The following is a 23311-nucleotide window of genomic DNA, read 5'->3' on the forward strand; positions in this document are numbered from 1 at the left end:
CTTTGTCAACTGTCCTAAGGTAGAAAAACATCCAATAAGGATGCTTGTTGACGTTTTAATTTTATCAGAAAAGTCTTTGATAAAATTAAAATATGTCAATAACTTTATGCGATTGTCTCAATATTGTTGGTAAGTGTCTGAGAGATAGAAAGACAGTTGAAGAATTGGTGAGGAATTGGGAGAGAGGGAAGGAGAATCAATACAGACTTCTTCAGAACAGAAAAGTTGAGAGTATATATCCCAGACTGAGATAAAGGCAAATCCCCAGATAGAAAATACTGGGAAAGACATCAAACAAACTTTTTTTGGTCTTTCTCTTTTTCTCTCCTTTAGTTTTGGGATGACTGGCAGTACTTAGGGGTTACTTATTGCTTTTGCACTCAGAAACTACCACCAGTGGGCTCAAGGAACTGTATGGGATGCTGGGGACAGAATCTAGGTCCACCGCATCCAGAGCAGGCTCCTTAACCTGTCTTGTCTCTCCAGCCTATGAAAACAAAACTTCTTGGCAGGTATGCTCCCTAGTGATGTTCAGGGGGTCTGGGGAACTCTTTCATGAATGCTGTCAATGTGTGCGACCTGACGGTTTGTGTGCTTGGGCCCAATACTGCAAGAGTCCATTAGGGTCACATCCAGCATTACTCAGGGGCCACCAGACAGTACCTACACCTGGCGGTGCTGGTAGCGGGTGCTCTGCAGTGCCAGTGATTCAACTAAGGGTTTCATGCATGCCAGGACACATTCCAACCCTTTAAAGTTATTGAGATATATCCTTTCACATACACAGGAAAACTCATTATTTCTTTTCTACTTCATTATTTTTAATGTTCTGGAATATTGTAGAGTAAGGCAAATTATATAATGCCCATATATATAATATCTCAAATCATTCTCAAATTATTCTATTATTACATATATTTCATAAGGCTTTTTATGTTATTAGTTAGATACCAAAGTAATGTATCATGCAAACCTAGAGGAACAAATTCATCAAATGTTTTTCTGATTATTAAGTAGTACTGATGTATTCATTTTCATAAGATGAAGGTAGGTCCATAAAAATAATTACCTTATTTAGCATTTATAGTGGCATGTATTATACAAATCCATTTACATGCATTACCTAATTTTTTCACAACATGTGAAATGGAAGTATTAATATCTGCCACTTTAGATTTCAGAAATTGAAACTGAGAAAGGTTAGTAGCATGCTCAATATAGACTGCTAAATACAGAATGCCAGCTAACAAGTGTTGGAACTAGCATTCAGATGCAAATTTGATACACAACAAAGCTTAAGAACGCTCTTGATTCTGTTCTGTACTTCAACATAAATGCATTTTTCTTTATTATTTAGGAAATGCATACATTTTTGTGTTTCACTTACTTGCTTTACAATGTGGCATAGAGAACTGTCTACTATTTTTATAGTTTCATATACAGGGGCGATAGCACAGCGGTAGGGCTTTTGCCTTGCACGCAGTCAACATGGCCGACCTGAGTTCGATTCCTCCACCCCTCTCGGAGAGCCCGGCAAGCTACCGAGAGTATTCGATATGCCAGACACAGTAACAACAAAGTCTCCAATGGAGACGTTACTGGGCCCGCTGGAGCAAATCGATGATCAACGGGAGGGCCTTTACTTTACTTTACTATGCTAGTATATATACATATGAAAATATACATACATATGGCCTCTTTTATAAAGACACTAATCCTTTCATGAATTCTTTCTTCATGTTCTAATCACCTGCCACAGGGCTCATCTTTAGACGATTAGGTTTCATTAGATTTGTTAGGATGTAAATGTTCAGGCGGTAGCAGTTATTTAACTGCTTTCATACTTTCATTTAGAAATAATAAGAATTTTGCACTTAGCTCTCTTTTTGAGAGACAACGTCTCCCAAATAGTACTCGAGGAGCCCAGGAACCTCGTGACTCTCTGCTGATTAAACCTGATAGATTTAATGTGAGGGCCCAGGGGTCATTGATACCCAGGCCTTTTGGTGCTGGAAGACCACTCCAATTTGGAGGCATCTGGAGCTTCACCTGTGGTTTTTGATGCTTGGGGGAGGGGTCAAAAAGTGTTGGGGATTAAACCAGGATTGGGCAAATGCCAGGCATGCACACCAGTACTATCTGGGCTCTAGTACTGGATTCTCACATGCAGGGTATTAGCAGTAGGATTTACTTCCTACTATGTAAAGTAAAGGTAAAGGTAAAGGCCCTCCCGTTGATCATCGATTTGCTCGAGCGGGCCCAGTAACGTCTCCATTGGAGACTTTTGTTGTTACTGTGTTTGGCATATCGAATATGTCACAGGGAGCTTGCCAGGCTCTGCCGTGCGGGCGAGATCCTCTCGGTAGCTTGCCGGGCTCTTCGAGAGGGGTGGAGGAATCGAACTCGGTTCGGCCATGTTGGCTGCATGCAAGGCAAACGCCCTACCACTGTGCTATCACTCCAGCCCCTCCTACTATGTAAAAATGTAATTTATCATGTGAATATCAAGATTTTAGAAACTCTTTTGAAAATAATTTCTTGTAAAAACAAGGAATGTCAGTGTTTCTAAAACTTTCATTAAAATTGTTTAATTCTCTTATAGAATTTTTGAAGTTACATAATTGTAGCACTGTATCACTGTCCTCCTGTTGTTCATCGATTTGCTCAAGTGGGCCCAGTAATGTCTCCATTGTGAGACTTGTTACTGTTTTTGGCATATCGAATACGATAGCTTGCCAGAGTTTTCCGTGGGGGTGGGATATTCTTAGTAGCTTGCTGGGCTCTCCAAAAGGGATGGATGAATCGAACCTGGGTTGGCTGAGTGCAAGGCAAACGCCCTACCTGCTGTGCTATAGCTCCAGCCCTGTGAAGGTACATAATTACTGAGTGGAATTTTATGTTCAAGACTCAAGGATATACATATATTTTATGATCACTGTCACTGTCACTGTCCTCCCATTGTTCATCGATTTGCTCAAGGGGGCCCAGTAACATTGTGAGACTTGTTGTTACTGTGTTTGGCATATCAAATATGTCACGGGTAGCTTGCCAGGCTTTGCTGTGTGGGTGAGATACTCTCTGTAGCTTGCCGGGCTCTCTGAGAGGGGCGGAGGAATTGAACTCGGGTCATCCGGGTTGACCACATGCAAGGCAAACACCCTACTTGCTGTGCTATTGCTCCAGCCCAATATGCTATGATAGACAAAGCAAATTGATAATATATGGTAATGCATTGGTAATTTATTTGTATCATTCTGAAATGTGACATTTACAATAAAAGAAAACACTAGACTAGGAAACATTTAGATCAGTGTTTTCCTTATCCTCTGTTAGTAGGAAATTAAAAATTAGTTTGTAAAGGAATTAAGATAGCTTTATAAAATATTTACCATTTTGTTAACCTCTGTGATATCTAATTGTATACAGGGCTATTAAATGTTACTTTTTAAAGGTAAATTGTTAAGGCATTTTCCAATAACAGGTATTATATGATGGTTTCAGGGAAAATGACATATAGAATCTTAGTGTAAATGTCAAATGTTATAAACTGTGAAAAATAGATTGGCATTTAATTAGGTTGTAGACTATTTGAAACAATAATAGGAATGACATTTAAGAGGAGGTTTCCACTTCAATGCAGGGTCAGTAGCTGTGTATGAGGTCAATAGTTCTAGATGCAGTAGTTTTCTTTTAAGCTTTGTGAAAATGCTCTTTATTCTTGGTATAATTTCATAAGTAATTTGGAGACTTGACATTTCTATAATGGAATAAAATCTATATATGTGATCTTTAAATGATGATAAAGAAACATAATTTCAAGCTTTTTTTAGATTTAAAAAGATTATCTAATGAATATTTAAATGTTAACTACCTGGATGCTGATCCATATACTAGATGGTAATAATTACATATTATTAAGATTCAAGTAAATAGAAGACTCAAATTATGAAGTCCCTTGAAAGAGTTTTTGTTATGTTCAAGCAGATGAAACATATCAGTAGATTTTGTTGGATTATATGTGTATTAGCCATAAATATGCAGTTTATAACTTAGATTCTTGATTCTTTACACAACCTTCATTTTTTTCTTCTTTTCTTACCTTATATTATTTTAGGATTATTGTATTCATATGCTGTCTTTCTCTGACATATATCACTTAACCCAATGTTCTCAAAGACCTTCTCAAATTGTCATAAATGGTAGAATTTCCTCATTTTAATGGCCAATATTCAAATGAATACCCTGTTATTTTGTAATCCATCCATCTCTCTGTGGACATTTGTTTCCTTATCTTGGCTATTTTAAATTTTGCTGCAAGAAGCATGGAAAAAGATATCTTTTCAACATAGTACTTGTTTTCCTTAGATAAGTATCTAGGAAGGAAATTGCTGAATCATATGATAGGTCTATTTTAATATTTTGAGGAAACTTTGTACTGTTTTGTGTAGCCATAGGACCAGTTGATATTAACAGTGCATAGTTGTTTTCCCTATCTCTCGATAAGTCAGTTTAAGGGGTGTGAGCTGATAACTCATTGTGATTTTGATTTGAATTTCCATGAATATCAGTGATATAGAACATCTTTTCATAAAACCATTGTCTGTTGTGCAGGAGAGATAGTACAGCTGGTAGACATTAAACCTGGCACATGGCCAACTCCAGTGAAATCCCCCAGCACCACATATGGTCCCTGAGCACTGACAGAATACCTGAGCACTGATCCAGGAAGAAGCTCTGAGTACTCCTGGGTATGGCCCCAAACCCCCCAAATAGATACTGACTAAACTTATTCCCTAAAATTCCTTTCGAACACATCTAATATTTTTGAAATTGTGACTTTAACTCTAAATCATGCGAGTCCTTGCAGGTCATAGGTAGAGCTTTGAATGAGCACTCAGAATGCAAGGTGAGCCATTTAGAGGTTGAACACCAAAGGAGGAACTCTAACTTAAATGGTAGAATGAAATGCAGGAAGTAATAGAAAGCACAGTTGGAAATATGTAGGTAAATATAATCTTTAATTGTATAAGATAAGAAATAACTGACTAAAACTATAGCTGTAATATAATTTCACATTAGAGCTTAAAATAGAGAAGAGCAGTGAATTATATTTTATCCATTATTTTATCAAAACCAGTTCCTCCATATGCAAGGCACATGTGCCTCCAGCTCAGCTCAAAGGGTGATGAATTTAAAAGCATTCTGAAATGTATCTATTTTTCTCAGAAACTATAAAGCTCTATATACTTTGACTTCAATTGAGTGATTTTTCACAATGATTACCACTGAAAGAATGGAAGTAGAATGCATAAATTCTAAATGAATTGATGACAAAATGTAATTTAATAAAAAAACTTAATAAAAGAATTTAAAATGTGCACAATAAGAAGAGCACAAAACAAAAACAAAATGACACAAAACAAAAGTTCAAAGTGAGATGGTTTTATCTTACTTTGGTATTGATGATACTTACAAAGGCATTGATGATCACAGTAAGTGGACCACAGTAAATAAACAGGCCACTGACATTTCTTATCTTGGAAAACATCAATACCTAAATTCAGTTTTGTATGGTATGGTATCCATATAATTCTCCCCCCCACACACACACTCCCTCTCTCCCTCTGTCTCTTTCTGTATGTATAAATACATATACAGGATTGGATAAATATATGTCAGGCAAATACTAGTTAGATCAAAGCTAATACAACTATATTAGCATCAGATAATAGAGATTCTTAATTGTTAGCGAATAGGACAAAGGTGTCACAAAATGAGTGAAAGAGTAGTTGACTAACTAGATGTAAACAAAACAAATAGAATTATAGAGAGAAAATCCACTACCAGAATGGAAGGTCGTGAAGGTTGCAGTGTTTTATCAGGCCACAGTAGACTGATGATGTATAGAATTGCCTCGAGATTCCTTTGCAGAGATTTAATGTCATTTATGGCAGATACGGACACAAAGTGACATGACAGGTTTTGCTAATAAATTGAGAATTATTTAGATAATCAGTGCTCTCAAGTACATAGTTAACCTTTGTTTCTGGTTTGACATTATAAACTCTTATCCTAAGATTACTATATAGAGAAAGCTTCATTGGGTTAGAGTTAAGTAATAAAAAAGACTTAAGATCTTAAGATTTTAGACTACAAAGAATAATGCATACAGTATTATAGGTATAATTTTATTAGAATTTGTGTTAAATCTGTGAGAGTAAAAGTATGTAGACAATTGAACTGATGATTTCTGAAAATTTTGTTAGTCTGAATAGTAGAATTACAGAATTTTCATTTCACTATCCTTGATAGTAATGAACAACAATCTTCTTAAAATCCTGTGGTTGAGGTTCAATCTGTATTTTTTTTTCTTTTTCGGTCACACGTGGCGATGCACAGGGGTTCCTCCTGGCTCTGCACTCAGGAATTACTCCTGGTGGTGCTCAGGGGACCATATGGGATGCTGGAAATCGAAGCCAGGTCGACCACGTGCAAGGCAAACACCCTACCCATTGTGCTGTCACTCCAGCCCTGAGGTTCAGTCTGTATTAAACTCAAATTACCCTAAGTCAAAGAGGCCTTCTTCTCTTTTCTTTATGTATTTATGAAGCTTTTCTACTAATTTAGAAATTAGTCATAGTATTCATTGCTGGGAAATGAAAAAAATCTCAAGAGTACCTACCTGACAGTAAACAGTTCTTTCTTCTTCAAATAATTAAAAATATGTAGCCTTGAAATATATAAAGATAATTAACAAGGCCAGTGTTTAGGAGCCAATGATTGGTGTCATGGGTAGGTGGAAGTTCCATCTGTTCTTCAAATATAATGACCTTTGAAGAAAAATAAAGCAAAAACTCTAAATGATCAGTTCTTTTCAAATTGTATATGTTTTCCCCTCCCGCTAGATTTCTCAAATCCTATGTAGGATTTATACTTTAAAAGATGGGAATGGTAGGGATCTAGAAGTGGTTAATGAGTAAGGTATTTTGATGAAAAGGTTTTGTAATAGGAATATAGGATGTCTGTATTATACAGCTTTGAATTAAAAAGCTATTATTTTATTTTTGTGTGCTTGCCTTGAACATCTTTCTTGTATAAATGAGATTCTATTTTGTTTCCAGCTTTTGTGTTAACTGTCCAGAAGGAGACCTATCTCAAGCTGTGTCATCTCTTTGATAACGCCATTGTATGAAGCCCTAGACTTATGTAAAGATGTAACATTAGTCATTGAATCTGTCCTGTGGTTTAATGTGTCTTATTTTTAGGGACGATAATAGATTGTATGCGGCTAGAGAGCTGGTGCAGCCTTGCATGTGGCCAACCCAGATTCTATCTCTAGCACCCCATATGGTCCTCTGAGCCCCGCCAGGAGTGTTCCCTGAACACAGCCAGGAGTAAGTTGGGAGGGGCTCCAGAACAAAACATCACAAATTGTAGTAGCACCTTTAAAAAAATCAGATAGTCAAATGAATTGACCAATTTAATACTTTGAAATATAAAGGCAAGGGATGAAACGCAGACATCCTCTGAACCACTAGAACTGAGATACCCTTTTGATACATTAAACTGTACTTAATTCTTAGCATCATCTCCTAACTTTAATGTGGTTAGTCCTCTTATTTTCCACCTTACAGCAATTTAGACCAAAAAGAGGGAAAGTAGGAAAAAAAACCTGCTAAAATCTTAGGAAAAGAGGATTCATAAAACTTAAAGAAAAAGAAAACAAAAAATTTCCAAAGCTATTTTCATCTAAGAGTGTTTGGTGAGTGAGGAAGCAACAAAACAACAAACACTGTCCTCCCATTGTTCATCGATTTGCTCGAGCGGGCCCAGTAATGTCTCCATTTTGAGACTTGTTGTTATTGTGTTTGGCACATTGAATACGTCACAGGTAGCTTGCCAGGCTTTGCCATGTGGGCGAGATAGTCTCAATAGCTTGCCAGTCTCTCTGAGAGTGGCGGAGGAATAAAAAAAAAGAGTGAGGAAGCAACCAGTCAAATATCTGTGCTCAGCCCTAATGTAGTCACTGTTCAAACAAAAATGTGTAGGGCCAGGGATGTAGCTCAGTAGTAAAGCCCATAGATGCTACACATGCTTGTGGCCCCAGATTCACCCCAAAAGCACAAAGATGGATAATAACACAAAATCAGTGAGTGTGTACAATGGTTAGTTTAAGCAGAATTTATCTTCTATGTCATATTTGTTCCACATACTTTATTGATGAGTCCAGGGAAGTGCTATATAAACCTATACAAGAATTTTCTTGCAAGTATTTATGATCATTTCAGCACCTAAGAAAATTAGTTGCATTTGTCAGGGTTCAGTTAGATTGACATGCCAGAGTAAAGAGAATTGCTGTGTATACTTGTAGATTTGTCCGTGCTATATTTTGCCATATATTTTGCAGTGCTAAGTTTGGATTCTATATAAAATTTTGAGTGTATCACCAACTATATCTAGTATTAGAAATGTTTGATAATTTAATTGACTGTAGATAAGCAAAACTACTATACATGTAGTTTTATATTTTTATAGAGTAAATGGCTGATAAAAAGCTCCATAAAAAGTTTGTAAATTTTCTATTTCTTAACCTGAATCATGTAAACATTGGTAAAAGCATGTGACAAATGTATATATTAAGTTCAATTCTTTTCATCTGTTCTGAAACTAGTAGAGTAAAAAGATTCGCTTTTCCCCAAAATTTCTTTTGGGCAGTAATCAGTAACCAGAGGAATTTATCTTCTCATATTGTCATAAATTCTTCAAGGGAAATATTTTATAGGTTTTATTCTTATGATCAATTTATATTGTTCCATAAATAAACTTTTGTTTAGTATATGGATTTCTATAATGCCCTTTATTAGTATTTTACTAAACCTTCCTCTTCACTTAATGCTTCATTTTAATTTTGGTTTAGTTGATAATCTTTAACATTTTTAGGTGATATTTGCTGTCTTTATGTAAGAAGAAACTGATGTAAAGACAAGTATGCTTCACATAAGCATCTTCACTTTCACTTCACTATGTGGATTGCCTGATATTACCATTCCTCTCTAGTTCTTAGATGTGTGTAGCTTTCCAGTTACTCTGTTTTTTAATAGCCTCTTTGTGCATGTAACACTAAATATTTCATTACAGTATATTTTAATAGTGGAATATAAAGGATGCAGCAGTTTTGAAGCTCTTGAATATATTGCTCATTAGCATCTCTTGACCTGGAAAACATTAGATCGGTCATGGAATACACTTTGCATCATTATCCCCAGTATCTAGTAAAACTGATACAACATACAGTAGGGACTTCAAATAAGTTTCATCTCCTGGGTCAGGTCTAAGCTGACAAGAGTGAGACCATCACGGGAGGAGACTCGCCAGTCTGGCCACTAATGTCTTCTGCATATGTGAGACGGAGTGAGACCATCACAGGACCAGACTGGCCTGGCTGGCTGCTAATGTCGTCTGCATATGTGAGAGGGTGTGTGACAGTCAGAGAGTGCCCTTTCTTCTTTACATTAAAATTTTCATGAACATTTTCAACTCATAATTCTTTGTGTTTTTTCTTGTGAGTCACAGAATAGGATAGAATGCATGTATTGGATGTAAAGATTTTGTCAATTTTAGTTTTACATTAAAGTTAGTTTTGTAGGACCAGAGGGATAATATGGGTGTTAAGACACTTAAATTCTGTGCAGCCAACCTTAGTTCAATTCTCATCAACACATGGGAGCGACTTCTGATCACAGGACCAAGAGAGGCCCCCTGAGTACCACCTGGTGACTCTGAATATAAGTAAATACAGTTAGTTTTATATTGTAATGCAAACATTTGATAAAATAAACTTCGATAAAAATAAACATATGATTACATCTAAAGATATATCATAATTTTAAAGTTTTTTTTTAAAATATCTGATTTAAAAACAAACAAACAACTGTCCTCCCATTTTTCATTGATTTGCTTGAGCGGGCCCAATAACGTCTCCATTTTGAGACTTGTTACTGTGTTCGGCATATCGAATACATCACAGGTAGCTTGCCAGGCTCTGCCGTGAGGGCGAGATACTCTTGGTAGCTTGCTGGGCTCTCTGAGAGGGGCAGGGGTGAAGGAATCGAGCCTGGCTCAGCCAGGCCGGCTGTGTGCAAGGCAAATGCCCTACCACTGTGCTATCACTCCAGCCCTCTGATTTAATGTTATCTTAATAAATTATGATTTTTTTTCTTAAAGCAGTAGCTGGCACCAACTGTCAGGATCTGCTTTAAATCAAAGGTACATTGGCCACACAATTAAAAGGATCTAATTTAAGTATAAAACTCTTTTGCCATGTTTTCATTCAAGGAAACATGTTAGATCAATATGCATTTCACATTGTTGTACTATAAGTTCATGAAATTCTAGGTTTTTTTCTCATTTATTTTATGTATGCTTGCAGAGAAGTAGTTACAATTACAAGCAAGTGCTTGTAGGAAGAGTTGCTTTATAGTCTTACCATGTTCTTCACAAGTGAAATTACAGAAAAGCACTAGTGACATTTTCATAATAACTGGAAAGCAACTTAACTTTCCATTTATACCTTGAGTTGTTAGTTACATTACTTTTACTTCTAGCCATCAACTCTGATGTTTGGGACAGCTTGATCACTTCACCTGCAAATTAATAATTATGTAAAAGCATTCTTCATGTTAACCACCTTATCATTGTTTTAGGAATTCTGCCTCAGTGAGTTTCTCATGCATTGAGTTCATGTTCTGTTCCTGTTTGAGCAGATGCATAGCATTCCAATTTCTGAAAAAGTATTTTCTTCACCAGATAGTTAAGCATAAAAATGAATAATATGTCTTTTCATTTGCAGATAGGAAACGTTTAAATCATATTAGGAATTCATTTAGCCATTGAATTCTGTGTGTGAGAGAGGGGGTAGGGGTGGGGGATAGAAATTTTAAAACTAATGGAACTCTCCTGTGTTCACCAGTTGGTACATTTCTCATGACTTTGAATATTGAATTTCTTACTGTACTTACCTCTCTAGCTTTTGAGCTCCTGATGCTTAATAGAGTTATGTTTTCTGTCTCCATATGATACTATTATGGTCAAATATGGTGGGCTTTGAAATAGTAATCATGGAAAGCTATTACTCTGGCCCTTCAATCTTATTCAACAAACATCTAATGAGTATCTTTTACTTTTAAAAAAAACCTTACTGAAGGATTTCCAATGTTTCCACTTTTATTCAGTTTGATTTTAGAAATCCTAGGAACAGCAGTCAGGCAAGAAAAGGAAATCCAATTTTCCAAATTGGAAAAAAGGAAGTCAGAATTTCACTATTTTAGATGACATGTTAATATACATAGAACACTATAGAGTACACACACACACACACACACACACACACACACATACACACACACACCAAGGCTCCTAGAAACAGTAAAACAATACAGCAAATTAGCCAGCTACCGAGTTAACACACAAAAATCTGTCACATTCCTGTATGCAAATAATGAACTAAAGAAAAAGCAATCAAAGGAAGGGTCTACTCCATTCAAAATGATGCCCCAAAACATTAAGTACCTAGGATTCAATTAAAAAAAATATCTGATGTAGCACGCATATTTGTAAGTTACTTAAGAAAGAAAATCCTTTGGAAAGTGGAAAAATATTCCATGTTCATGTATTGAAAGAATTAATGTCATCAATTTAGCCTACTTAAATTTTTCTATAGATACAGCATAATCCCCATCCAAATTCAAATGACATTCGTCAGGGACTTAGAAGAGTCAGTATTAAAGTTTGTGGGGGCTGGACTGTTAGCAGGTAAGGTACTTGCCTTGTACGTGACCAACCCCGCTTTAATCCCTGGTGCCTCCTATGGTCTTCTAAGCTTGGCAGAAGTGAGCCTTGAGCACAGAACCAGGAGTAATCCCTGAGCACTGCTGGGTGTGCCCCCCAATAATAATTACTATGAAGTTTGTATGGAGCCATAAAACACCCTGAATGCTAAAGCCATACTGAGAAATAAGAAACTAGAAGGTGTTTCATTACCTAACTTGAAACTTTTTTCACAAGACTCTTAGGGCATCCATAACTCTTGAAGTTTGGTAATTGTTCTTTATTTACATTTAAAAAATAGCTTTATAAAAATATAATTCACCTATTCAGTATGTACACTCCAGTGGGTTTTAGTATGTTCACAATTAAATTTAGATCATTTCATCACCCAACAAGAAACTTGCCCATTAGTAGTTGCTCCTGTACCACTCTTTCCCTTACGTTCAGTCTCTAATCTCTTGGTTGTCTCTATGGACTTTATTATTATGGAGATTTCACATAAATGCAGTCATTAGTCACAGGGCGTTTTGTGACTTCTTTTACTTAGAATGTTTTCAGAGCGCCTTAATGTTATAACATATATCAGTTATAGAGTTTCATCCTCCCTTTATCAGACACCCTGTTTTTTTTTTTTATTTCTTCTGGGTAATGTTTCATTGTGTGGAATTTTCTCTATTCATTAGTTGGTTGACAGTTGGGTTATTTCCATTTGGGGTCTATTATGCTATGAAATTATACAGCTTTGAAAATTTGTGTAAGAGTTCTTGTATAAATGTGTTTTTATATCTCTTATTTATTAACATGAAGTTGAATTGCTGGGTATAAATCACTCCGTGTTTACTTTGGATGAATGCCCAGACTGTTTTCCAAAGTAGCTTCTTCATTTTACTTCTCAACAGCACTGTACAAGGGTTGCAGTTTCTCCACATTTGGCCAATGCTTGCTATTATCTGTGATTTCGGTGTGCCTTTTATAGTTTCAAACACCAAGAATACTATCAGTTCTCTGCAATAAAATATCTCTGACCTTTGCTAGCAAAAAGCTTACTCCTTAAATACATTTATGTAAGATTAAATGACAGATAAAAATGCATTTTTTCAGTCATTGCTTTCATATTATTTGGATAAATACACAGCAATGGGATGACAGGATAATATAGCAAATCTATTCTTAGTTGTTTTTTTTTTCTTTTTTGCTTTGACCATTACATTTTTATTTAAATGCACTTTAGTTTAAATAACATTATACTGTCACTGTCACTGTCCTCCCGTTGTTCATCGATTTGCTCGAGCGGGCCCAGTAACGTCTCCATTGGAGACTTTGTTGTTACTGTGTCTGGCATATCGAATACGTCACGGGGAGCTTGCCAGGCCCTGCCGTTCGGGCGAGATCCTCTGGGGCTCAAACACTTGTTTATGGGCCACTGGGGGTCACAGACTTGTGGCTCTTGGGATCACAGTTCAGTGTAGTGTTAGGGATGAGAATTGCGAGCCACACCTCCAGGTATGTATGATACATGAAATCTTTTTTCCTCAGTCAGTGGGATGGCCTTTTATTATACTGATCATTTCCTTTACTGTACAGAGCCCTTTTAGTTTAATGTAATATCAGTTTTTTACTTTTGACTAGAAATTATAACTTTAAATATGTTTAACATTTGACCCCCAATATGCACCATAACCACGGGTTCCACTGACCATTGCTACTTCATGCCAAAGTAGTTTATTCAGTAACTTTCCTCCATCCATCCCCACCAAAGGACAGAACCCCTTTTCTGCTACCTCTTGGGATCTCAAGCTACTCACCACATTATAGATTGAACTGTATTGTGTGGGAAAATGAATCTGGAAGTCTAATAAATCTAATCATTTTAACATTTTATAAAGGAAAAATATGGCTTTTACAAAGTGCCAGCTTATAAATTACCATTTTAGAACACAACTCAATTGCAGGTTGATGACTCTGTGTCTTTGAATAAAGGCAAATTAATTAGAGTTATTTAACCTGGTGTCAGAAGCCTTCTGGTAAGCATAACAGTCATCATCATAGTTTGCCATCTTAATGAGAGATTATTCTCTTTAATTATAATTTTAGTGATTCAAATTTTTATTTTAGGGCTAGGGATGTAGCTCAGTGGTGTGCCCTTTATTCAGCCTCTGGCACCAGACACATACACACATACACACAAGTAGGTAAATTTTTAAAATTGTATTACTGTGAGTAGTGATTGGTAAAGTGAGTATTGGGTTTAATTTTGAAAGTATATGTTTATCAAAGGAGAATAAAAAGAAAATTACTGTTTCTCTTGTATTTTATTTGGCTCCCTGTAACAAAGGAAAGAAGTTGACTCAACTCTTTGAAGTCTAATTTTTCATGTTTGAGACCTGCATTCATATTCACAGTTGCTTTTATCATGTTTATTTATCCTCCTCAAATTTAGTTTACCATTAAAATGTCATGGTGCTTGGTGCTGGAGTGATAGTACACCCCATATGGTTTCCTGATCACTGCCAGGAAAGATCCCTGAGCTCAGAGAAGGAGTAATCTCTGAGCACTGGGCTTTGTGGTCCCAAAATAAACTATATATATAGTAGCTCTAGAAGATGGATTCGAATATGGTCAGTGTGAGAAGACTTTTATGTAGATTTTTTAATAGTGATTTTTATGTAGACTTTTATGTAGATTTTTTAATAGTGATTTTTGAATACGTCAGCAAAGCATTACATGTCCTCTTCCCTGAAGAAACCCATGTTTTATTTATTTTAATAATTTTTTGGTGGCTTTTTGGATCACACCCCAGCATTGCTCAGCAATTACTCCTGTCTCTACACTCAGGAATTACTCCTGGCAATGCTCGGGAGACCATATGGGATGCCAGCAATTGAACCCATGTTGGCCAAGTGAAAAGCAAACACTCTACCTGCTATACTATTGTTCTGGTCCTAAAAACTCTATTTTAGAAGTAAGTTAAAGGTTAGGAATAGAAAGTTCTTCATGTCACTTTTATTGATCATCCACATATAGAATAGCAGAGGTATTTCTGTATGAAAGTCCATTCCACTTGCATATTAAATAAAATGGAAAATGCTGTCAGATGTACAGGATGCAGATTTATCCATAACTTCCTCCTTTTTTAATGGGTTATTCTGAATTTTTAAAAATAGGTCTTTGGTAATTTTTAGAAAGAATTTCCTAGGAATACCATGTAGAAAATGTATCAATATTATAGCACACAGTGGGTTTCTGGGCCACACCTGCCTCAGGAGTCTATCAGCTAAAAAAGTGTTAATGGAGAATGCCCTTCAGCCCACACGGCAAAGCCTGGCAGGCTTGCCGTGACGTATTCAATATGCCAAACACAGTAACAATAAGTCTCACAATTTGTTGTGAGATGTTATTGGTGCCCGCTCGAGCAAATCGATGAACAACGGAAGGACCGTGCTACAGTGCTACAGTGCTCTTCCTTTGAAAGATGAGTCGCCCTTTTTTTTGCATCCTGGGTATTATCCTCTTTTTGTTTTGGTTTGGTTTTGAGATACACACAATGGTGCTTAGAGCATTTGCAGTGCTGGAATTCAAACTGAGCTTGACTGCTGGCAAGATACTTACAGCCTTACCCCCGTACTACTATCTTTCCAGTCCCTTTTAGTGTTATCTTTGCAGAGGTTCTTGGCTGGGACTAATGACCAAAGTTTAGCTTTGACCTGAGTATATTCATTCAGCATTCTTTCTGACAGGATGGCTTGAAAGTCTTCCACTTCTTTATGAAATGTCATCTTAGTAACTCATTTTTATGTTGCATTTCTTACAGCTCTGCACACAAGGAGATGCAAGTCAGGTGATTGGGCCTCTTACAGAAGGGCAAAGAAGAAATGTAGCAGTCGTCAATTCACTGTTTAAGTTGCACCAATCAGTGACAAAGGTAGTCTTTGTCTTTATATTAATTGGGTTCTTTTGACTTTATTTTGGGTTCTTCCTACAATTTGTGAATTGCTTAATTTTTTTTAAAAATAGAATATAGTTATCATAAAATACGCCAAGAAATTAACTCTTTAAAGTCTTTGATTCTTACTTTTATTTGTGTACTTTTTGTTTATAGCTTTGTTTTAAAACACATGAACTGGGACTGGAGCGATAGTACAACTGGCAGGGCTTTTTCCTTGTACATAGCCAACCCGGGTTCGATCTCCAACATCCCATATGGTTCCCCATGCACTACCAGGAGTAATTCCTGAGTTCAGAGCCAAGAGTGACCCCTGTGCATTGCCGGGTGTGACCCAGAAAGCAAAAAAATTCAATTAAAACATATGAACTTTAGTTTCTCAAATTTTTTGTTATAACTGAATCTGTTGAACAAGCTATTTAATTTTAAACCTATTTAAAAACCTAATTTGATATCACTGTGGGTGGTAGTAAATTTTAGCAAAGCTAATGACAAAATAAGAATTTTTAAGCCTCCTACCTTGTCAAAAAGATGGTAGGTAGCTGTGCTCTGAAAAGTTAGGGGGAACTCTGTTATGGTGAATTTTTTGTTATTGTTTTGTTTCTGGGCCATACCCTACATTGCTTCAGTCTTATTCTTAGCTTTGCAGTCAGAGGTTTGGGGAACCCATAGGGATGTGAGGGACTGAACCCGGGACAGCTGTTTGCAAGGCACGTACTCTATATGCTGTACTATCTCTTGAGACCCTGAAAACAGTGAATTCTTATGATAAAATAACTGATGACTACTTTCATGTATTATATATTATTTTTTAACATGTTCTACTGATGCATTTTTAAAATATGGCTAAATATTTGCCTTCCTAGATTCTACCTGTGATGATCTATATTCATAATTACTAGGGCAGCAAAGTTTGTACCTCGTCTTTGACTGTTGACTCATTTTTGTTTACTTGAAGTCATTTTCAAAATAGTAAGTAGTAAGATAAAATTCAGAAGAATTAAAAGAAACTAAAGGTTTGGTGACATTCTAAAAACCTTTCCTTCTACTAAGAGCTTTAAGCTATTAAAGTGAATTCTCGAGTAATTATAAGTGACTATTACTTATTTCCTTAAAATTTCTTTTTTATTTATAATATTTATCAGTTCTTTAACCAACAGATTTCCAAAGGCAGGTACTTCATATCTTAGACAATATATATATGTATATATACATATATATATATATATATATTTTTTTTTTTTTTTGCTTTTTGGGCCATACCTGGCAATGTACAGGGGTTACTCTTGGTGCTCAGGGGACCATATGGGATGCTGGGAATTTAACCCGGGTCGGCCACGTGCAAATGCCCTACCCGCTGTGCTGTTGCTCTAGCCCCCGACAAAATATATTTTAAAGGTTTATTAGCAGTTAAATTTCAGAGGATTATATAACAAACAAAAGTAAATCAATAAGGGCCAGAAAAATAGTACTGTGGGAAGCATATATGCCTTGCACATGACCGACCCGGGTTTCATCCTTGGCATCCCATTTGGTTCCCTGAGCATTGCCAGGAATAATTCCTGAGTGCAGAGCCAGGAGGAACCCCTGAGCTCCACCAGTGTGTCCACTGCCCTGCCCCCCAACCCCCCAGAAAAAAAGTTAGATCAATAAAATGAATTATATATTTAAATTTTATTTTATTGCTCTAAAGCACAAAAACAATGAAAGAGTATATAGTTCACCCTGATTGCAGTGTCTTTACTGGTACTTTCAGAATTTTCATGATGTTCATACTGATTTGTAAAACTGTGCTAAGGGAAATGATTTATATTTGTATCTTAAGAGAAAATTTGGTCAGCCTAAATAAAAGTGAATGTTTGTTATTTCTATTTAGAAGGAATAAATAAATAATACAATTTTAGACTAACCTTTTAAATTAAGAATTTAAAATTCTTTCTGCCTTGATTATTTAAAGTTTTCTAGCTTAACTATGAAGCTATTTTTTAACATACATTAAATACTTATGATATTTTTGAAGCATGTAATGTCAGTTTATATGTGGAATATGCAATCGGCTTTTTTGTATTAGGATTGAAATTAGTAGTTGTAAAAATAAATGACTTATGTCAAACTCTAACTGGGTCAAAATCTTGTTCTAGGTGATTTCCAGTCAGAGCTCCTTTCCACCAGCAGCTGAGCAGACTATAATTTCAGCCCTGAAGGTAAAAAAATAAAATTAATTTTTGGCTCTACAGATGAACTGGATTTTAAAAATAATTTGTTTGACTGAGTGGGAGATGTCATGTTTTTAAAATAATTTAAAATCCTCGAGGTATACTAAAAGTAGCATGTTGGTAATTAGCCCGAAGAGAGAGCACACATGTGTGTTTATGGTTTCTAGAATTTAAAAATAGACCCTGTTGGTGTCTACAGATTGTGTTCCACAGAACGTGGTGAGTACACAGAAACAGGAGCCTCTGTCACAGGGCTCAATGGCCTTGTGTTTTTACCAGCAAAGCAGCTTTTCTCCTCGAGACTGATTTTGCCCCCCTGGGGATGTTTAACAGCACCTGCTTTTTACTGTCATGAAAAGGAGCAGATGCTACTGGTGCTAAAGTTTTGCTGTTAAAAATCAGTTTTGTGTAGGCCAGAACCCCACAGTAAAGAATTATCAGACCCCAAATACTGAAAATGCCAAAGTTGCTAAGCTTTCATAATGGTGTAGAAGCCCTGTACTGTGAAACTAGAAATATTTCCAGTTTCTGTATAGTAGTAAATAATGGGCACTTTTTAATACTAAGAAAGTGTGATAAAAATATAATGGTATGAGATTCAGGCCAAAAGGAGAGTATAGCACGTAGGGAGTTAGTTTGACCAGCATGTGTCTAACCTGAATTTGATCCCAGATTCCCTATCAGTCCTGGGTGCCACCAGGAGAGATCCCTCAATGCAGAACTCAGAGTAAGTCCTGAACAGCCAAAAACAAAACCAATAAACAAAATACCTATTTTCTTTAATTTAAAAATCTAATATCAGAGCCATATGTAGTTGATAGCATGTAACTAAAAAACAAGCAAATTATTTATTCTTAATAGAAGAGATAGGATTTATTTCACATCTGATGCTTACCAGTGATATACAATATCAAATAAGGACTGGTTGTAATCTAGTTCCAGTTTTTCCTTATTTTCCAGCACTGCCTATCAGATATTTCTAATCCCCTTTCACAGTAAGAAATACCAGTTAGGGACAGGGAGGTAGGATGCTGGGGAGATCATGTGCCTGGGTTCCATCCCCAGCACCATTTGAAAAGCAGAAAAGAAAAGAAAATACACTTTACTTTGTAATTCCCTACATAATATGTGAACTTTTAAAATTATATACAAGGGTTTTTTCCTTTCTGATTTTTATGCCTATATTTTTGGTGATTTGTTTTGTTGACAGTGTTGAATACAGTCGGATACAACTGATGAGAGTGGACCTTTGTGTCTTGTTCCAGTTAGGGAGAAATGTGCAGGAATTTATTATTTTAAGTGTGAGGTTAGTTAGAGATTTTTCTTAGGTGGTCTGCACAGTGGGTAGGGCATTTGCCTTGCATGCGGCCAGCATGGCTGACCCGAGTTCAATTCCTCCGACCCTCTCGGAGAGCCCGGCAAGTTACCGAGACTATCTTGCCCGCACAGCAAAGCCTGGCAAGCTACCTGTGACGTATTCAATATGCCAAACACAGTAACAAGTCTCACAATGTTACTGGGCCTGCTCAAGCAAATCAGTGAACAACGGGAGGACAGTGACAGGTCTGTCTGTCTTTATTTATTTACTTATTTATTTATTTATTTTTAATCACAGTGAGATACACAGTTACAAGTATGTTCATGATTTGGTTTCAGTTAAACAACGTTCCAACCCCCATCCCTTCACCAGTATACATTTCCCACCACCACATGCCCAGTTTCCCTCCTGACAACCCCTTCCTACACCCCCATCTACCTCTGTGGAAAGCATTTTTTTTTCTCTCTCCCTCTCTCCCTTCTCTCTTTCCCGAAAGAAAAGAGCATTATGGTTTGCAATACAGATACTGAAAAGTTATCATGTGTATCCCTTTACCCATTTTTCACTCTAAGTTCTTGTGCAGAGTGATCATTTTTAACCATTATTGTCATACTGGTGCCTTCTCTATCCTAACTGCTCTCTGCCCCATATACACTTATGGCAAGCTTTCATTAGATGGTCCTTCAAAACCTGTGTTAAGTCATGCAAATTCATTAACTGACTAATTGTTTCGATGGCCCTGCTCCCCTTTCTGCCTAGGTAACAGGTGGGTTTGGGTAGATGCCAAATTCTGCTCTATTGTGGTCAGTTTTATGATTTTTGACCTGTTCATCTCTGCCCAGATCCCAGAACCAGCTGCTCCTGCCTCCGGTAACTTCCCTGGTTACCTACTCATATTTCTAATTTTCCTGTCACTGCAACAACACATCAAGATATAGAGCATTTCTTAATCCCAACCAATCCTGGTTGGATCCCTGGCATCACATGGCTCCCAGGCATCTCTGGGTATATGACCCTGGAGGGCCCTGAACACTGCTGATGGGGGGAGGGGGAGTTGGTCATCCCCAGAACTGCAGGGGCTGAGCATCCCCAAGTCTGGGGGTATTTGTATTTAATGCCCATCCAGGTTGGCTGAGAATTTCCAGGAAGGCCCCCTTTAAAAAAGTTGTAATTTTCTAAGTACTTGAATATGGGTATATTGTGCTTTTTAAAAATCTTAATTTAGTTTGAAGTGATTTGTGATTTCTACGTTGACACATTGGCTGTTTAGAAATAGGGCTCAGGCCAGGGATCACTCCTGGCTGTGTTAGGGAGACCATGTCCAGTTCTGTGGTCCTCCATTGGCTGTGTACATGTCAGGCGAGCACCTTATCCCCTGTACATCTCTCCAGCCCCTCTTCTGCTTGTCTGGAAAATAGCTTTTAGCCTTTACATTTCTAGTCATCCTCTGGCCTCTTAAGGGCTCTTTGGGCTTTAATCATCTTTGGAAAGTCAAATACTACCAAATCTAGTTAAAACGTGCCGATGCAATCCAAAGACACTCAAACATTAGATTGCTAAAGGGGGTTGGGGTGGTCTGTGGATGGGAGAGATGGCTAAGTGGGGATCTGGTGAGGAAGGGCCTGTGGGTGATGGTGGAGAGATTGGTGTAGCACTGTGGCAACTCTAAAACACCAACTTTGATACTGTTGTAAATAGTGATCCCTCAGCATTTGTAAATAAGCATGTCATATTAAAAACATCATTTTCAGGTGTCTCATGTAATGAAAAATAAATTGTTTTCCCCAAATGGTGTATTGCATTTTTTACTCAAGAATTGCTTTGCCTAAATAGAAACTTGGGATTTAAAGTTACTTCTCTATGAAGCTCTTCAGGGGTCCTGCCTCTGAAGGCACACATCATTTCATTGGTGGCATTTTTATGTAGACCTCCATAGTAAATTCAAACTGAGTGTTCAAAATGTTACCCCTCTCTGAGGCTATGGCTACTTGTATGGGTTGATGGGCCACTTGGCCAAGCTCTCCTGTGACTGATATACACTAGTTGAGGGGGTTATTATGTTTATACTGACTTGTTAATAGATAAAATGGTCAAACAAAAGCAGATTTAAAGAATGCATAACCTACTCAATAACCCTATGTAGATTTCCCATTGACCCTTCACATTCATGTCTAAAACTGAACTTATTTTCTCTTTCTAGCCCCAGACCAGCCTAATGCTTCTGCATAAGCTATTCAGTTAATAAAGTCACCAAATTATCAAATAAAAATATAATTTTACTATTACTATCTTTCTACTCTAATCATCTCAGATCCAATTACCAAGTCAAGCCAATAGACGGTTAAAAGCCTCTAACCTGTCTGTTTCTGATTCTTGCTGGGTCCAGACCTTCACTGTTTTGAATCTGTGCTATTATGCTGCTCTTCTGGATTTATTCTTAGTTTATCCAGTCTGATTTTTGATTTTTTGGTTTTGATTTTTCCTAAATTCAAGTCTTTAATTTTTTTATTTTTTGTTTCCTAGTTTCTTTGGGAAATTTCCAACTCCTTAGCAGCCTACACAGAGTACATCTGTTGCCTCTCTTGCTTTGCATAATATGCAGGTACCTCACTCTGGAGTCAGTGCTTTGCAGTTCTGCCAAAATACATCAGCTTTCCTAGGCCCCGGTGCCTTTAACAGATGCCTTTCCAAGCCCTTCCCTCTCTCCTCTCTCTCTCTATGTCTCTCTCTTTGTCTCTCTGTCTCTCTGTTTCTCTGTGTCTCTGTCTCTGTCTCTCCCTTGTTCTCTTGCTTGCTCTCGCTCTCTCTCCCTCTCTCCCTATCTTCCTTCTCTATCTTCCTAAATGGTATGGAGTTATGAGATTTAACAGCTGGAGATGACATTTGGGAATTTAATGAATGGAGCTCCTTAACCCTTTCTCATTGCTTTCAGTTGCTTAAACAGGCCAAGCCTTTCCTCCTCACTATATGTCATCGTCATTGAGACATACAAAGTGTATTTAGATTTTAGGTTTTCAGTGTCTACTGAAGCCCATCAATATTTTCACATTAAAAAACCCGCAACGAAGGCCTAAAATCTGATATGACCTAACCAGTAATCTTACTCCACTGTGGAACAGTTTCTTAACATTAACAGCACTGGGGCATCTTTGTTGTAGGGGAATGTGCTGTCACGTCTATCCTCTACCGCTGCTACAGATCCCCTCCCCTACCTCCATCCTGTTAATTGAAGCAGATTGGCCCTGGTTGAGAGTCACGGTTGTAAGCTCTAAATGGAAGCCTGATTGATAGAGTGCCTAACTTTCCAGTACTATAGGAATCACCAGGATATTTTTTATATTCAATCTAGCTTAAAAGCATATGATACTCTAATTTGTACAGACTTTTTTGTTTGTTTGTTTTTGGGCCACATCCAGTGGTACTCAGGGCTTATTCTTTGCTCCACAGTCAGTGATCACTTCAGGTGTGCTAGGGGAATCATATTGAGTGTCCGGGATCAAACCCATGTCATGCTGTGTGCACGGCAAACACCCTGCCTGCTATACTGTTGCTCCGGTCCCTACAGACTTGCTTTTTGTTCTTGCCTACTTCATTTATTTGATCTATATTTCATAAGTGATGCGCCTCTCATCTTCTTTTCCAAGGGACCATGACAAAAATGTTTTGATATATGAAAGGACTCGGAGAGTTGCAGTTTTTGAGTGCCTCTGCACCACATTTTAGTATTTGCAATTCATTACTGACAGTAGTTAAAGCTGACTGCTATTGAGTTATGGCTAAACTCTCTCCACTTAATTGCGTAAGAAAACTATTAGTTAAAATGCTTGGCACATATCTGGTTTCTTTTTGTTAGTCTTTGATTTGGCCTCTACTTCTTTTTTTTTCTTTTCAGACAATACATGTTCTTATGGGGAATGCGGTGCAGCCCTTACTAACTTCGGTGGGAGATGCTATTGAGGCCATAATCATCACCATGCATCAAGAAGACTTTTCAGGGTAATAACTTAC

General features: G+C 37.1%; 1 protein-coding gene across 1 annotated transcript in view; it reads left to right on the top strand.

Moving 5' to 3' along the window:
* Positions 1-23311, top strand: part of COG5 (component of oligomeric golgi complex 5) — a 238304-nt gene that overhangs the window by 181394 nt on the left and 33599 nt on the right. Inside the window, exons 15-17 of the mRNA XM_056118161.1 lie at positions 15638-15748; positions 17911-17973; positions 23196-23299. Of these exons, the coding sequence (XP_055974136.1) occupies positions 15638-15748; positions 17911-17973; positions 23196-23299 (278 nt within the window). The remainder of the gene's footprint in view (positions 1-15637; positions 15749-17910; positions 17974-23195; positions 23300-23311) is intronic.

This window comes from Sorex fumeus, unplaced genomic scaffold (assembly GCF_029834395.1).
Source record: "Sorex fumeus unplaced genomic scaffold, SorFum_2.1 ptg000037l, whole genome shotgun sequence".
NCBI lineage: Eukaryota > Metazoa > Chordata > Mammalia > Eulipotyphla > Soricidae > Sorex > Sorex fumeus.